At 42.5% G+C, this 17,883-nt stretch overlaps 1 protein-coding gene and 1 non-coding gene across 2 annotated transcripts; both read right to left on the minus strand.

Annotated features, from left to right (window-relative positions):
• Positions 1-120: 120 nt before the first annotated feature.
• On the minus strand, positions 121-15,919 carry WEE1 (WEE1 G2 checkpoint kinase). Its single transcript, XM_050757414.1, has 11 exons — positions 15,096-15,919; positions 13,463-13,668; positions 13,263-13,326; positions 12,899-13,071; positions 12,297-12,418; positions 7,935-8,081; positions 4,787-4,882; positions 4,613-4,698; positions 3,516-3,686; positions 3,279-3,424; positions 121-1,417 (listed from the first exon to the last, which is right to left on the minus strand). The coding sequence occupies exons 1-11, from the start codon at positions 15,669-15,671 to the stop codon at positions 1,264-1,266; spliced, it is 1,941 nt and encodes a 646-aa protein (XP_050613371.1). The 5' UTR covers positions 15,672-15,919; the 3' UTR covers positions 121-1,263.
• Positions 11,445-11,547, minus strand: LOC126936732 (small nucleolar RNA U13). The gene has a single exon (XR_007719549.1). It is a non-coding gene; the product is annotated as a small nucleolar RNA U13 (small nucleolar RNA).
• Positions 15,920-17,883: the final 1,964 nt, after the last annotated feature.

Below are 17,883 nucleotides of genomic sequence, written 5' to 3' on the forward strand. Positions count from 1 at the left end.
ATAAAAATGTGCCCTCTGCTTTTATAATAGTACATTATACACACTATACATTTTATAGTATAGTGATAATAGAGATAAAATATTAGAAAACAGGCATCACAAGGATTTAGACAATTAAGGTAAGCTCAGAGTGACTTTTAATATGCCAATCAATGTTAATAAAACACAAGTCAAAGACAAGTGCAAACATGTTTTAGACCAAAATTAGTAAGAAAACAAACAATAGACAATTTTTTTCAACATCTGTTAGCCAGTATTATTAGTCAAATGGCTAATCACAGATAAAATATATTTTGTGAAAAACTTGGAATGTCAGAAGTCATTCTGGCATTTCAAACAGCTATATACAATATCACGAAGATCAGTTTATATACACAAATATTGAAGAGAAACCGGGCAAAACATTTAAAAACAGACTAATAATACAATCAAGTACAAAACTTGAGGGGAGACATTTTAAAAGAGTCAGGGAAGGACATTACCAGAACAAGTTACAAAACCAGTAATTATTATACTACATTAATACAGCATTCCAAAGGGGGGAAAGGGTGCATTTTTCCAATGCACTAGCTTCAAAGTTCAAAGGAAAAAAAAAAAGGCAAATAGCTGCTTTTCATCAAAAGCAGCTATACATTTCACATAATTGTTTCAAAAAGAAGACCTATTAACAACAATGATTGTTTAATGCTACAAGTTTACAGCAAAGACAAAACTAAAATAGCAGCAAATTCACAAGGCAATACTTCCACAGAATCATCATCCCATGGTTCATGCAATGCCTACAAAGTGCTCCCAGTGGGATATAGAAGTCTAATTCACAATTTAAAAAAATACAAGATGGACACAAAGGTACATTGAAGGCTGAGTAGTAACGAGTCTTTTAGCATGTCCCTTTTCAAAGGGAGAGTATGTCTGTAACAAAGCCCTTCAGTACTTTTTACAGGTCACTACAGGGAAAGACACCTTTTATTACAATGCAACAGCAAACTATAAGCAGCACACCACCACAGTGGTTAACCCTGGAAAGGCTGGTGTAACATCCAACAGTGACACATCCTACAGAAGACAGACTGGTAAGATTAGATGAAAGCCTGACATAGCAATGGTCAAAATACAGCTTTCAACTGTAATTCACAATAAAAGTCCTAATCAGTAAAACTACTGACACCAATCGAGAAAGTAATTGCAAACTGGATTCTATCAGTGATTTCAACCTAGCTTCCTCTTGTCACAGTGTTCAGGGGGAGGTGGGAAATGAGTAGCTCAGTATATAGTAAGGCTGACAGAGCGGTTCATTTTCTTTCCAATAAGTCGAGATGTTCTATTACTCTGGGTGGTGGACCTAGTGGCCATCCGGTCAGTGAAGAGTGCTCTTTCCTCAGCTGCAGCTTTTGCCATCTGTGCTTTCTTGAGTTCTCTGACATAAAAACAGACAACAAGGTATTACTCTTAGGAAGAGACCCTAAAAAACTAAACACAAACTATATTGTCGATTGGGAGATATTTGCATGCCATCATTATTCTAAGACATAATTGAAAAATAAAACATGAAACTGAAGCTTCTATCAAAACAACTTAAATTTATGAAATTATTTTGTGCTTTTTGAATTAAAATATCACATATACTTGAAAACAAGTAGTAAAGATGCTAGTAATGACTTTGGTTCTTATAAAATAATTTGAGCTGGATGTGGTGACTCATGCCTGTAGTCTCAGCTACTCGGGAAGCTGAGGTTGGAAGATTGCTTGAGCCCAGGAGTTTGAGGCTGCAGTGAGCTATGATAGTGCCACTGCACTCCAGCCTGGGTGACAGAGCGAGACCCCATCTTTTTAAATAAATAATAATAAATAATTTCCAGACAAACCTATCCCCAGTAAAAAAAAATTAAAAATAAGTAATAATTTCAAAAACTCCAATTTATATTGTGAATCTATCCTTACATAACAGAGATGAAAGGAACACTTTATTTCCTATTTGTATGAACTATGATGGATATCAAACTAGTGGCAAGTAAACCTCTTAATATACACTTTTTGAAATTTTTTTTTTTTTTGAGACGGAGACTTGCTCTGTTGCCCGGGCTGGAGTGCAGTGGCTGGATCTCAGCTCACTGCAAGCTCCGCCTCCCAGGTTTACGCTGCCTCAGCCTCCAGAGTAGCTGGGACTACAGGTGCCCGCCTAATTTTTAATATTTTTTTAGTAGAGACGGGGTTTCACCGTGTTAGCCAGGATGGTCTCGATCTCCTGACCTCGTGATCCGCCCATCTCGGCCTCCCAAAGTGCTGGGATTACAGGCTTGAGCCACCGTGCCCGCCCACTTTTTAAAATTTAAATATTAAATCTTAATACTTAACATAACCTTTTCAAGTCAGTTTTATTAGGTTAAAAGCAAAATGGTTGCAATAAATCAAAAAATTAGAAATGTGATCTGTGGTAACTTAATATTCTCTAATATTCTCTTTAATAACCTTTACCATTGCAACCAGTTTTTCGAAAATATCCAGTCATGAAGTCAAATATGAGAATCTTCATTCAGGATAAAAAGATTTAGCCAGAAATTAAAAACATATGTATAAGAATCATCTACTAACCAAATTGACATTAATTTCATCCTTTCATAAAATAATAGAATGTTTTAAGGACAATATTAATTTTTGGTGACAATCTGGGAAGAAAACATTGGTATAGGCTCACTTAGCTTTTACTACCATTTATGGCTTGGGGACTATCACCACTTGCAAATATATGTTAGTCTCAACATTTTTAAAGTTCATAATTTTAAAGTTTAGAAACAACACAAATTTAATAGGTAAAATACTAATTTATGGCAGAAGTCCCCAGGCTTTCACTGTATAACAACATATAGAACTACTGGAGCCGGGTGAGGTGGCTCACTCCTATAATCTCAGCACTTTGGGAGGCCAAGGCAGGTGGATGGCTTGAGCCAAAGGAGTTCAAGACCAGCCTGGGCAACATGGCAAAACCCCATCTCTACAAAAATATAAAAATTAGCTGGGTGTTGTGGCACGCATCTGTGGCTCAGCTACTCAGGAGGCTGAGATAGGAAGACAGCTTGAGCCCAGGAGGTGGAGGTTGCAATGAGTCATGATAGCACCAGTGCACTTCAGCCTGGCAAAGTGAGATCCTGTCTCAAAAAACAAAAAACACAAAAAACCACCACACCCTTGGTTGACAGAAAGCTTAAATCATCTCTCATTAAAATTTGAGAATCAAAACGAATGAAAAAGTAAAAAGAAAACATAAAACCCTCACTTACTTTTGTAAAAGTGAGTTTTTGAATTTTTCGGCATTCAATTCTATTCGTAATTGTTCTGCACTCTTTCTAGAAGCAGACAGCAATACTGAATGCTTTACCAGTGCCATTGCTGAAGGTCTTCTCTCTGGGTCTGGATGAATCATAACCTTAAAAAGAAAAGTAAAATTAACGTACAGACATGCATTTAATAAAACATAGAACCATGTCAATAAAGGGCCTCATATATAAAATGCTCACTTTTAGCAACTCTGTAAATTCTTGGGAAAGCACTTGCGGTATCCGAGGTAATCTACCCTGTCTGATTTCATGCCATTGATCTCCATTTCTAGGAAGAGGTTCAGCACCAGCAGCACATACCACTGTGAGGGCAAGCGCAAAAATATCTGCTTTTGGTAGATGGGTGTAATTCTGTAAAATTAAAACAATTTTTTTAAGGAATGTAAACATGGTCAAAATAAAACAAGATTACACCTCAAAGATGACTTAGGTGAAAAATAAGACTTAATCAAAATGTCTAATATCACATTTAAGTTTGGGACCTATTCAGAGAATAAACTGCTAAATTTGGGGAGGTTTATTTTTTAAATTACAAAGTAATATACACTCTTAGGGGGAAAATGCACACACATATATAAAGTAAATGCCTCTTCTTTGTCAACAGCTCAATTCAACTCTCAAAAGAAACCCCTCTACCTCTAGGGATTCATATGCAAACACAAAACACGTAGAAACACACTGACAAGTTACAAATACACATATACGTGATAAATCAAACATATACATACACACATATTTACAAAGAACAATGGGATCAGACAATTACACTTTAAATTTTTCTACTTATTCTATTTTCATTCAAAATTTTTATCAAGAAATACTTTGTCACACTCTTTTGAAACTATATGCCATACTAAAAACTATGTGCCATAATTTACTTAATCATTCTCTTATTGGTAAACACTTATTTACATTGTTCTCAACTTGTGTTTGTATATGAATATGTCCATAGGAAAAACTCCTAGAAGTAAAAATTATGAGTCAATGGGTACATGATTTTCAAATATTAATGCAATACTAATACTCTGATTTCCAAAAAGGATATGCCATTTTAAGGTTCCACCAGTGGTGTATGAGAACATATTTTTTACCACAACTCCATTATAAATCTTTGCCTTCATGACTTTTTGCTAACTAAATGCCCTCAGGTGATGGTTTAGATTGTATTTCCCTTCTATTAGTTAAACTTAAAAAGTTTAGTATATCTGAATTTATATTATTCTATCAACTGCTAAGTGTTACAAAGCAAACTATGATTAAGGGAGAAGAAAAATTACCTCCTGTAAAACTTCATTTGCAAGAAAACGACTATCACCCTCTTCAACTTGTGGACTGGAGATCCTTGTTACATGTCCAAGATCACCTGGAAGTATTGAAAAAAATACAGTGAAGAGCAAAAACAAAACAGCCTTCTCTTTATTTTAAGGTAATAATCTGGTTACCTTTCTTACCTATTTTAAATATAACTTTGTTGGATGCCCAATCATCTTCGTCTCCTTCTTCAGAGGCAGCATTTGGGATTGAGGTTCGAGATATGAAAATATTACCTGTCAAACAGTTAATTATGTAAGCCAAACTAACAATTAATAATAAAGCCAGAGTTCATAAACAAGATCATATTCCAAAATCATCAAGAATACTCTTTAAAATGCCGATTCTCAAGTTCTAGCCCAAACCCATGGAATAAGCATCTCAGGGGATAGAGACCAGGGTTATATTTGCTGGGAATTTTTTTTTTTTTGAGACAGTCTTGCTCTGTTGCCCATGCTGGAGTGCAGTGGCATGATCTTGGCTCACTGCAACAAGGTTCAAGCAATTCTCATGCTTCAACCTCCTGAGTAGCTGGGACCACAGGCACACGCCACCACATCTAGCTAACTTTGATATTTTTAGTAGAGATAGGGTTTTGCTATGTTGGCCAGGCTGATCAAACTCCTGGCCTCAAGTGATCCTCCAGCCTCAGCCTCCCAAAGTGCTGGGATTACAGGCATGAGCCACCACTCTGGGCCTCTGGGAATATATTTTCCAGCCTATCACTGATCCTAAACACTTTAAACTGGATGAGGCCCTTGTCTTCTGCACATTACTCTTCAGCAAAAAAGGTAATATCAGTAATTTGTGAAATTCTGTGAAAGCCCAAATTTTAATGTAGTGCTATAAGGCTGGTGTGAGCCGAATGAGTCATTTAGCCAGTGAGTCTGGCTGACCATACAGCATCTACCTTGCAATATGGCTTTGTGATTCACTATTTCCTACTGTATACACATTACCTTTTTCTTCAAATTCAGGTAAGATCATGACTAACATGAGGTTTTAGTGGCAGATTTTAATAGTTTTATCAGTACAGTATTGGCCAGGTATGGTGGCTCAAGACTGTAATCCCAGTGCTTTGAGAGGCTGAGGCAGAAGGATTGCCTAAGACTTAGAATTTGAGACCAGCCTGGGCAAGATAGTGAGACCCTGGTCTCTAAAAAAAGAAAAAGAAAAAATAAAAACAGCTGGGAATGGTGGTGCACGCCTGTAGTCCCAACTACTTGTGAGTCTGAGGCAGGAAGTTCATTCGAGCCAAGGAATTCAAAGCTGCAGTGAGCTATAATTGCACCACTGCATTCTAGCCTGGGCAACAGAGTGAGACTATCTTTGAAAAATAAGGCCGGGAGTGGTGGCTCACACCTGTAATCCCAGCACTTTGGGAGGCCAAGGTGGGTGGATCACTTGAGGTCAGAGGTTCAAGACTAGCATGGACAGCATGACAAAACCCCGTCTCTATTAAAAATACAAAAATTAGGCCGGGCGCGGTGGCTCAAGCCTGTAATCCCTGCACTTTGGGAGGCCGAGACGGGCGGATCACGAGGTCAGGAGATCGAGACCATCCTGGCTAACATGGTGAAACCCCGTCTCCACTAAAAAATACAAAAAACTAGCCGGGCGCGGTGGCGGGCGCCTGTAGTCCCGGCTACTCGGGAGGCTGAGGCAGGAGAATGGCGTAAACCCGGGAGGCGGAGCTTGCAGTGAGCTGAGATCCGGCCACTGCACTCCAGCCTGGGCGACAGAGCGAGACTCCGTCTCAAAAACAAAAACAAAAACACAAAAATACAAAAATTAGCTGGGCATGGTGGTGCACGCCTATAATCCCAGCTACTAGGGAGGCTGAGGCAGAAGAATTGCTTGAACCTGGGAGGCGGAGGTTGCAGTGAGCCGAGATCACGCCACTGCATTCCAGCCTGGGCGACAGAGCGAGACTCTGTCTAAAAAAAAAAGGAAAAAAAAAAAAAAAAAAAAAAAAAAAAAGAAAAAAAAAATATATATATATACACGCACACATACACAAAAATATATAGTATTAAATTTATGTTACATTTGAAGTTTTTTTTTTTTTTTTTTTTTTTTTTGAGACAGTCTTGCTCTGTCGCCTAGGCTGGAGTGCAGTGGTGTGATCTTAGCTCACTGCAACTTCTGCCTTCCGGGTTCAAGCAATTCTCCTGCCTCAGCCTCTAGAGTAGCTGGGACTACAGGCACCTGCCACCATGCCCAGCTAATTTTTTGTGTTTTAGTAGAGATGGGGTTTCACTGTGTTGTCCACACTGGTGGCGAACTCCTGAGCTTAGGTAATCCGCCCGCCTCGGCCTTCCAAAGTGCTGGGATTACAGGTGTGAGCCACTACGCAGGCCAATTTTTTTTTGAGACAGAGTCTCGCTTTGTCGCCTAGGCTGGAGTGCAATGGCGCGATCTCTGCTCAATGCAACCTCCGCCTCCTGGGTTCAAGCGATTCTTCTGCCTCAGCCTCCCGAGTAACTGGGACTATAGGCACGTACCACCACACCCGGCTAATTTTTGTAATTTTAGTAGAGACGGGGTTTCACCACATTGTCCAGGCTGGTCTCGAACTCCTGCCTCGTGATCCACCTACCTCGGCCTCCCAGAGTGCTGGGATTACAGGTGTCAGTCACTGTGGCTGGCCTAAATCTGAAGATTTTTAAACTTCACATCCCTTCATATTTTCAACTTTTATACCGTATAAGGGTCTATTATATTTGTCTAACACTTTATATGAATACAGCTATTCCTTAAGAATTCACATTTACTGCCTTAAGTCCAAAGATATTTTTCTCTTTTGAAAATAAAACACATGCCAGGCACGGTGGCTTACGCCTGTAATCTTAGCACTTTGGGAGGCCACGGTGGGCAAATCACGAGGTCAGGAGTTTGAGACCAGCCTAGCCAACATGGTGAAACCCCCGTCTCTACTAAAAATACAAAAAATTAGCTGGGCATGGTGGCACATGGCTGTAGCACGGCTACTCGGAAGACTGAGGTGGGATGACTACTTGAGCATGGGATGGGGAGGTTGCAGTGAGTGGAGATGGTGCCACTGCATTCCGGCCTGGAGGCCAAAAAAGTTTATCATCTCAAATTTTGGGGGTTAACAAGGGAAGAGATAAACAGAAATCATAAAACAATATTGGTAAGTGGATCCAAGGCCTTTTAAAACTAACAATGAGAAAACATAAGATACGTATTTTTTCAATGTTGTCATAATGAAGTAATTTGTTCTCTATAACCCCAAAGAACACAGGTCAGAAGATCTGCAATACTTACTAGGTTTTATATCCATGTGAACCAAAGACATTGAATGAATATACCTCAAGCCTCGGCCAACTTGTAAAAGGAGATCCTTCAACTCTGCTTCTTTAAAGTAACTCATGATTCTGTAGTTTTCACTTATAGCATCAGCTAAACTTCCACCTGACAAAAATAGAAAATATTAGCATTTTCTTCTTTCTGAAATATTTTCTTTCTTCCATCTTTACTGAATGAGTCTCAACCAACCAATCTCAACCAAGAAAGTGTTATTTTATAGGACCTTCTCCCTTCAACCTGCTTGTGAAATCAAAATTTTATTTTTTCAATAGGTAATACATCTGCAGGGGTACAAAATAAAATGTAAAGTCTCTCTCTCAATCATACACCTCAGCAACCCACCTGTTTCTTTCCCAGAGTAAACCAGTATTATCAGGGTTTTTTGTTTTTTTGTTTGTTTGTTTTAATTTATAAGAGACAGAGTCTATTTATGTTGCCCAGCTGGAATGCATGGCTATTCACAGGCTTGATCCCACTACTTATCAGCACAGGAGTTTTGACTTGTGCTGTTTCCGACCTAAGCCAGTTTACTCCTTTTTAGGCAACCTGGTGGTGACCCACTCCACAGAGGCCACCATACTGATGCTCAACTTAGATCGGCATAGTGCACTACAGCCTAGAATTCCCAAACCCAAATTCAAATTCCCTGCTTCAGACTCCCAAGAAGCTGGGACTACAGGCATTGCCACCACACCCAGCTCAGGTCTACGTATTCTTTTCAACTTTTTGCATAAATAATGGCATATGTTTATTATCTTAAAGATCCTTCTATACCAATATACAAAGACAACCCATTTCTTCTTGTCTGTATAGAATTCCATTGTATAATTGAATAGAAATGCATTTATCAGCTGGGCACGGTGGCTCACACCTGTAATCCCAGCACTCTGTGAGGCTGAGGCGGGCGGATCACAAGGTCAGGAGTTCGATCACAAGTCATGATCAAGAGGTCATGACCATCCACGCCAACATGGCAAAACCCCGTCTCTAATAAAAATACAAAAATTAGCCGGGCGCAGTGGCACGCACCTGTAATCCCAGCTACTCAGAAGACTAAGTTAGGAGAAATGCTTGAACCTGGGAGGCGGAGGTTGCAGTAAGCTGCTATCAGGCCACTGCACTCCAGCATGGGCGACAGAGTGAGACTCAGTCTCAAAAAAAAAAAAAAAAAAGAAATGCATTTATCAGTCCCCCATTTGATGGACATTTTAAAATTATTTCCAAGTCTTTGCTATTACATACTATGGCCTAATAAATAACCTTGTACATTGGTCATTTCACATACATTTAGTATATCACCTAGAAGCCAAATTGCTGGGTTAAAGGGTATGCACGTTTGTAATATATGGAGATTGTGTGTTTTACACATACACATTTCTCCATCGAGAAGGCTGTACCAATATATATGCCCATTGTCAATGCATGAGAATACCTGTTTCCCCATACCCTTGACAAGTCTATAAATGTTATAGGTAAAAAGTCAGTATTTTAGTATAGTTTTAATTTATTAATTTATACTACTCTTACTGTGAATGAGACTATAACCTGCTTTTATAGAATTAGTTAAATCAATCAGTTAATTTGTTTACATTTTTTCAAACTTTTAAAGTTTATATTTTATCTCAAAGGCAATGAGGAATTGTTTTAAACATCTTCTGTTTAAGTCTTAGGAATAAAAAAATCAGATCTGGGTAATAAAATTAGGAAGGTCAATGATGTATTAGTCAGAAAAGGAGGTCCTACAATTTAAATAAGACTGAATAATATAATGTCAAACGTGTTTTTAAAATAAAAATAAATTACCATCTCGGTATCTTAGTCTTGAGTATGTTCTCCTTACTTGTACAAATCTTGAACTGAGGGGGGGAAAAGAGTGCTCTAGAAGAGAGCAAACCAATAACACTGTCAGCCAAGACAGGCAAAGTCCTAGACCAAATTTGCTAGAAAGAATATGGCTAATTCTTTTTTTAGCAGATTCAGCAACCTTAGCTGTGCCAATTTCTTCTTTTATTGCTAGAAGGGCAAGAAAGGTGACGAGAGTAAAACAGGTTCTGACATTTCAGGTTCTATTTCCCTATCCATCAACATTTTTCTACACTTGTTTATACAGGTTAATTCCAGTCTATCACCAAACCAAGACAAAAGGCTTATAATGTAAGTGAATAAGATAATAAGGAAATTAAATCGCAATAAAGGGAATCAGTTACTCATGTACAAATAACAGAATCATTTTCCTGTGAAACTGTGGAAAAGATGTGAAGATGAGCCCTATTAGTATATTCAAAGCTTTATGTGGAAAGAGGAATGGTGGACACAGGAAACAAAAGGAAGAGATCACAAATGCATCCAGATAGTCTTATTTTCTTTTATCTAACTAGGACAAACAGCCACACAAAGAGGCAGTCCTGTTTCACGCAGGACTACTTATTTTCTTCAAGAGTCTTATATTGCTTTAAGAGGCTGAGGCAGGCGGATCACGAGGTCAGGGTTCAAGACTAGCCTGATCAACATGTTGAAACCCGGTCTCTACTAAAAATACAAAAATTAGCTGGGCATGGTGGCACGTGTCTGTAATCCCAGCTACTCGGGAGGCTGAGACAGGAGAATCACTTGAACCCCAGAGGTGAGGTTGCAGTGAGCAGAGATTGCTCTGCACTCCAGCCTAGGTGACAGAGCAAGGCTCTGTCTCAAAACAAAATAATAAATTAAATAAAAACTTATTTTCAATAGATTATTTATAATCTAACATTATTACAGGTCAAGGTTTTTGTAATCTGAGAGGATAGCAAGACTAGTCACTCTTCCCTATCTCCCAGGCTCAAGTAAGTTTTCTCAAAATCATCTGATTTACACAACCATGTACTGGTAGGTTGCTACATATTTGCCATTCCTGGACTACTAATGAACTATTCTGTTAAAAGAACTATTCACATCAACAAGGTGAGAAAGAGAAAAAAGGAAACTGAAAAGAGATGGTGTCTAGCAAATATGGAATGGACATGACATTATGGTCAAGTTGTTCTAGGTCAAATGCAATATCTGAAAAATAAAGGTTAAGAAATAGAATAATCCATAAGGTTGTGATAGTTACATAAATATTTTGATGGTATGAATAGAAACATCTCAAGAGCTGTGTGAAAAAAACTAGCAGCAATGCTGTATACTAGACACTCAAGTTCTTTCAAGTGTGGAGAACTTTATTAAATAACTTAACGAGGAATCAGGTTTGAAAAATGGATCTTTTACTTCTGTTTTGTTCACTGTTTTTAAATATGGGGGACCTGAATCCATACCTACACCACTGATTTATTTACAAGTTATGAGATAACTGGTCTTGTTTATTTAAGGAATAAAAAGAATCAACAAAAATAAATCTTTGTTATCTCCTCTCAACTGTTCACTAAACTCTAAATTCTCTATATTCACAAAAGATATACAGAAACAGAAACAATCTATAGATATTTTTCATTTCAGACTGGTAATGTGCTGATGTTGTAACAAGGTTAGAGGGAGGCACATTTCACACTTGAGTATGAAAACCCAATCATCATGCTTATAACTACAAAATGTTGAGAAATAATCTATAAAAGATTTGGTGTATAATAATGACAGACGTCCATAAGAACCAGAATTCTGACCAAGACTTTGGTAAAGGTTTTTAATAGAAAAGGACAGACGTAAGTCGGCCCTTGAAGGACTTACTGAAACTGAAAGCTATACAGAGACATCCAAAGTTGAATCCATACATGCCTGTTTGTTTTATCCTTGGGGGAGAGAAGGCAGAGAAGACAAGCTAGAGAACTAAAATAATGTAACATAATAAAAGCGTTAGTGGATTCTAGTGGTAGACTAGGTTGGACACCAGGACTACAGAACGCTTAAAGAAACAGCTGAATTTAGATCAATGGAGACTCACTGACTAACAAACATCAGTTTTAGCACCACACCACATGAAAAGGAAATAAAAGACTAGACACAGAAGAATCTATTCAACATAACATTTCATAATACTACATGCTCCACACACTATGCTAGGTACTAAGGACACCAAAGTATATGTGGCGAGGCCATTGTCTTCTCAAAAAGTTCAGTTGGAGTGATAAGCACATAAATAGTACGCAAAGTTCTACTACTGGGTATGTACTAGGTGCTTCAGAAGGGACAAGGTTTTTAATCTTGTACTTGAAATTTGTTAGGCCTCTGATCTTTAAATTTATAAAAGATAAAAGTGACAGAAATAGAGCAAGATTTTAGATAACCATAAATACTTCCTCGGTGTTCATTTTCTCAAACTCACAAGAAAACCATTACATCACTCACCATTACAATATTCATTCTGTATAAGCATGTGATCATCTTCTGCCCACGCAGAGAAATATCGAACTACATGAGAATGCTGTCCAAGCACTGCATGAGCATATACTTCTCTCAAAGCATTCTGCCTAGGAGAATTTGAGATTAATAGAATGGTAAATAATTTTCACTCAAGCTTAAACTGAATTAATTTATCTGAAACTTCATACAATAAACTTTTGTATCTATTGTTATGCTAAAAAGCAACTTGCTTAAGAGAGAAGGGGTTTAGACTTTTAAGAGATTTTTCCAAAGGCAGATTCCACTAAAGATTTATCAGAAAGAAGAAATGTTGCTTGCCCGAGGACTCAGGTAAGAATAAACTCCATTTTACTGTGAATTCATGGATGCTGACTAGAAATAAGAAATTTAAGTTAGGTTCCAAATCAGACTACTCATATTATTCAACAAGTCCAATAAGAACTGATGGTACTAAGTGAAAAAGACCTGATTAAATCATTACAACTTCCAAAGTTAGAGATGGAATTCAGTGTTTGATCAGCTGAAACCTTAATGTTAGTAACACCATAGGGGACAAAAGAGCAAAAGACAAAATGTTTAATACATACTCATCAACAGAGCCGGCCAATGGCTTTTTTGATCGCTTAATGGCATAAATGCATCCATCCAGCCTCTTCACACACTTAAATACAGAACCAAATTCTCCAGAGCCAATTTTCTCTAGCTCATGAAATTCTGTTGTATACCGGGACTTCATATTGCTTTCAGTAATTGTAATTCTCTGTAATAAAAAGTGTTTCCATATATGTAATACAAATATACGAAAACAATTATTTTTTGCTATGGTGATAGGGCTATGTGTGAAATTTAAAAACCATTCTACCTTATGTATAAATGCTTATTTAACATATTCATAGCATACTTTAAGTGGTAGAAAGGTAAATTTCAAAAAAAAAATAAAAAGCTATTTACCTTAGCAGGTCTTGTTTCATCTTCAAGCTCATAATCACTGGCTTCCATGTCTTCACCAAAGGAACTGAAAAAATATGTATTTTTCTATCAATATATCTGACAGATACATCCACGCCATTTAACAGAAACTAAATTTTTATAAGTATACCAAACCAATCTTAGGTTATTTGGATAACCAAATTGTTAAATAAACGACTTACTCATTCCAATATGTTCTCTTTCTACGACGACACTGTCCTGAGGAATGAAGCAACAAAGAATCCGGAGTAAAAGGATTAATATTCACTTGAGGAGTCTGTCGCACATCAAATTCCCTTTTTCCTGATTTTTCTGTATCCATGAAGAGAGAACTACCCCGGAGCTTCACAGAGCTGGAATCAATTCCTCGAGCTTTGGAGAGCAAACTCTAGGGAAGGAAAAATACAAATACAATTTTTAGGATCCAAGTCCTATCCTCAGCCTTCTCAACCTAACCTTCAACAAGCCTTATTCGTATGGCTGAATGCGTAGGTCAAAGCGACACACAAGCCTTTGTTAGAGTTCGAGCAAAATAAATTGTGGCTAATTTAGGAAGACTGAAGCTGGGTATTAACTACCTTTTCTGGAAAAAAATAGCCAAGTAAAATCTGCCTCTAACCCTAAAAAGAAAATGAATGCTGCCTAAAACTAAGTTCATTCTAGTGGCTAAAAGTTAACAAATTATTTGAACTCATCCAAAAATAGAAAGCAGTCCGAGAGCCCCATAAAAGCTCCCCTCCCCCATCTAAATAGGGCTTGGATAACCACCTTCACTGGACTCCTCCCCTCACTTCCAGTGGGATTTTGCCTTGAGCAAGTCGGCCAATAAACCGTAAAGCTCAAAAGCACACATATTCCTGAGGCTGATGACAAACGGTACATTGAAAACAAAACAAATTCACTTTAAAAGGTGCATTTTCCATATTAATCTTACAAATGCGAGGCTTGTCTTAATCTCTGGAAGTATCAGCTTTAAAATCCGCAGTTTTATAAGTGGTAATCTGCAGAGTACTGGAAGGCCATTCAAAACACAGGTGCTGAACACCTCCTTCTTTAAGATACCTTATCAACAGTAGGATGTTCCTAATCGCACGGAGGCCGGCCAAACTCTGGGCACTACAAACCCAACGATATAAACAAACGCTAGGCCAAGACCTTGTCCAGACAGAGGCTTCAGCGCTATCTGGACTTACGGATAAGGATGAGTTTCTAGGACTGCAAATGCTTGGAAGGCCAGCCTTTACTCCCAAGTCCAAGCGCAGTCTCCCTGCATGCCCCAGACTTTCCCCCCATCAACGCCACACGACACGACACGACACGATCAGCGCAGGACAATTTTTTTTTTTAACTCCTTCTGCCTGCGCCGCCCAAATTACAGGCCCGATCACCGCGTTTAAAAGGCACCATATGGCTCGGGAGGTGTCAGGTGGCCGAGCCAGTACCCTCCAGCATCCTCGCAAACCGCGTTATCGGTGCCGCACTCCAGGCTGACGCTCGGGGCGGCCCGGACTCAACAGGCGGCAAATCCTCGGCCACCTGGACGGGCCGATCGGCCCCTTTGTAAGATGAAAAAGTTCCAGACGAGGCCCATTGTTCAGTTACATAATCTCAACGGACAACCTCGGGACAGGGCCAAAAACAAGGGCTGCCAACTTTGGGGGGCGGCGCAGGAAAGCGAGCGGGGGTGCAGCCGGCCGGTTATGTAACCGAACCCAGGCAGCGGCGCTGGGCTCCGGCGCCGCGGCCTTTTTAAAAGGCTGGGTCGGCGCGGGCCCGGGGTCCCGGCCGCTGGGTGCCCGCGCCCGCCGCTCTCACCTTGGGCGTGTGCGGGGTGTCGAAGAGCCGCAGCTTGCGGAAGGTCTTGTGCGGCGGGGTGCCCGGGTGGTCCGGACGCGGCGAGCAGCGGCCTTCGCCCGCCCGGCGCGCCCCGCAGCCCCGCGGCGACGCATCCCCCGGGCCGCCGCAGCGCACCGGCGAGAAGGAGCTGCCCAGAAAGTAGGGGGCCGCCGGCGACTTGACCGGCGACGAGGAGCCGAAGCCCTCCTCCTCCCACGAGTCGCCCTCCGCCCCGCCGCCCGCCTCGTCCGCGCCCGGGCAGGCGCCGGGCAGCAACAGGTCCTCCTCCAGCTCGCCGGGGCTCCCGGGGGCCTGCCCGGGCGAGCGGCGGCGCTCGGGCCCGGGCTCCGTGGGGCTCCGCGCGGGCGGCAGCGGCGAGTCGGGCTCTTGAAAGGCCGAGTCCTCCCCGGTGCTGTGGCCGCTGCCCTCCTCCTCCTCTTCTTCCTCTTCCTCCTCACAGTCGCTGCAGGGCGAGAAGATCAGCTTCTGCCGCAAGGTGCAGGCCGCCCCGGCGCGACGGGGCGGCGGCGGCTGCTGCCGGCTCAGAAAGCTCATCGCGGCCCGGGGGACCCGGCCGAGGACCGGAGAGCGGAGACCCACGGGGTCCAGGACACGGCAGACCAGGGGGCGGGTCCGCCACGTGCGGCTGGGCGCGCCTAGTCGCAGTCGCGGCGTCTCTGCGCGGCGGCGGCCTGCGGCTCCGGGGCGCTCGGGCTGCGGACGGTGGCGGCAGCGGCGGCGCGGACTGTCCGGCAGAGGCGGGGCGGCCCGAGCACCGAGGCTGAGGTCTCCTCAGGTCCAGTCTCAGGTTCGGGCTCCGCGGCTTCCCGCGACCGTTAACCACGTGAGTGCCCAGTCCACCAATCCCCGTCCAGCTCCGGGTTTGAAAAAAAAAGGAGGGCGCGACGTAGCCCGCGGGGGAAGGACCAGCTACGCGATTTTGGCGGGAACCCGCTGGCTCCGCCCCCGGCTCGGCGCCAGCCAAATCTGGGCTGGCTGTAGTGTTCCGGGCCTATGAGCTAGCCCGGGGTGGCTGGAACACCGCCCGGACGGGGCTGGGCCCGGGACCCGAGGCGGCCTTCTGGGAGGGGCAAAAGAGAGCTGGACTTGCCGAAGCCGACCCGAAAGCCGGCGTGGACGCAGCCTGGTCGCTGCTCCTCCCGTGCTGGGGGATCTGAAGAGGGGCAGGCGGCCGAGCAGCACCTCTCGGTCTCTTCGAGCTGAGAAGAGCCAGGGACCGAATGGCCTTCGGCCGCTGTCCCCGGAGGCCGCTTCTTGCCGCTCGTCGCTTGGGGCAAGCCACTGAGGCGTAGTGGGCGTGGCAGTGGGTATCCACGTTTCGGGTGGAGGTCTGAGCCGGAAATGGTGACTCAGGCCTCAGGACCTTTCTGAACTGCGGGAGCCGATGTGCTTAGGCTGGACACTGGCTGGGAGGAGGCCTCCGAGCCCCATTATTTCCCCAGGTGGGTGGCTGTTAGGGGCGGGTGTCTGCACAGCGAGAAGAGCTCTCCCAAGCAGAGGTCCACCTCTGCAGCTGACCTTGTCCGCGGCCAAAAGGAACAGCAGCACAGTCGCCCACCATGAAACCAAGTGCCCAGCACACGATCTCCGTGTTTACATTTGTTCGCCAGCACGTGGGCATGCGTTGGCAAAACCGATTGGCCCGGCTCGCTGCAAACTTAAACGCAATTTTAAAAAAAAATCTTCCTAGTGCTTCGTTAAACTGATTTAATCCGTCCCTTAATGCACTTACACGTTTCTTCCAGTTTTCTTTTTTTTTTCTGAGACATGCTCTTGCTCTGTCACCCAGGCTGGAGTGCAGTGGCACATCTCGGCTCACTGCAACCTGCAACCTCGCCTTTAGGGTTCAAGCGATTCTCGTGCCTCAGCCACCCGAGTAGCTGGGATTACAGGCGGCTGCCACCACACCTGGCTACTTTTTGTATTTTTAGTAGAGACGAACTTCCCAATGTTGGCCAGGCAGGTCTCCAACTCCTGATCTCAAGTGATCCGCCCGCCTCAGCCTCCCAAAATGCTGGGATTACAAACGTGAGCCACCCCTCCCGGCCTCTTCCAGTTTTCTGTTGTAAATAACCCCGTGGTGTATATTCTTCCTTCTCCATGTTTTTTGTTTGTTTGTTTATTTTCTGACAGGAAGTCTCGCTCTGTCGCCCAGGCTGGAGTGCAGTGGTGCGATCTCGGCTCACTGCAGCCCGCACCTCCCAGGTTCCCGGGTTCCAGCGATTCTCCTGCCTCAGTCTCCCGGGTAGCTGGTATTACAAGCACACAGCAGGCCCGGCTAATTTTTGTATTTTTAGTAGAGACGGGGTTTCACCATGTTGGCAGAGTGCTCTCAAACTCCTGACATCAGGTGATCCCACCACCCACCCCCCAACCACCCCCCCACCCCCACCCCCCGACCCCCGGCCTTGGTCTCCCACAGTGCTGGGATTACAGGCGTGAGCCACTGCGCCTGGCCTTTTTAAAATATTCTTTTGGCTACTTCCCTGGAGTGAGAATTCCTCAGTCAAAGGATATAAACTGGCAAACTGCCTTCCAGAAACACAATACATTCTCACCAGCAGTGGATTAGAGCACACTCTGTGAATTCTGGACATCAGTGGATATTTAATGTTCGCTGATGTGGTTTTATTGTTTTGATTCATATTGTTGAACAGTTGTCATGGGTTTAATGATAATTTACATTTATTTCTATTGCCTATTTTTCTTATTGTTAGCCCTTTATGGATTTTTTTTTTTTTTTTTT

Source organism: Macaca thibetana, chromosome 14, assembly GCF_024542745.1.
Source record: "Macaca thibetana thibetana isolate TM-01 chromosome 14, ASM2454274v1, whole genome shotgun sequence".
NCBI lineage: Eukaryota > Metazoa > Chordata > Mammalia > Primates > Cercopithecidae > Macaca > Macaca thibetana.

Excerpts from the sequence above, each read along its gene's own strand:
- WEE1 (XM_050757414.1), bottom strand. The coding sequence starts at position 15,671 with ATGAGCTTTCTGAGCCGGCAGCAGCCGCCGCCGCCCCGTCGCGCCGGG. Across the intron at positions 13,669-15,095 it reads ACACCCCGCACACGCCCAAG|AGTTTGCTCTCCAAAGCTCG; the intron begins GTGAGAGCGGCG and ends TTCCTTCCCTAG. Across the intron at positions 13,327-13,462 it reads AAGAGAACATATTGGAATGA|TTCCTTTGGTGAAGACATGG; the intron begins GTAAGTCGTTTA and ends ATATTTTTTCAG.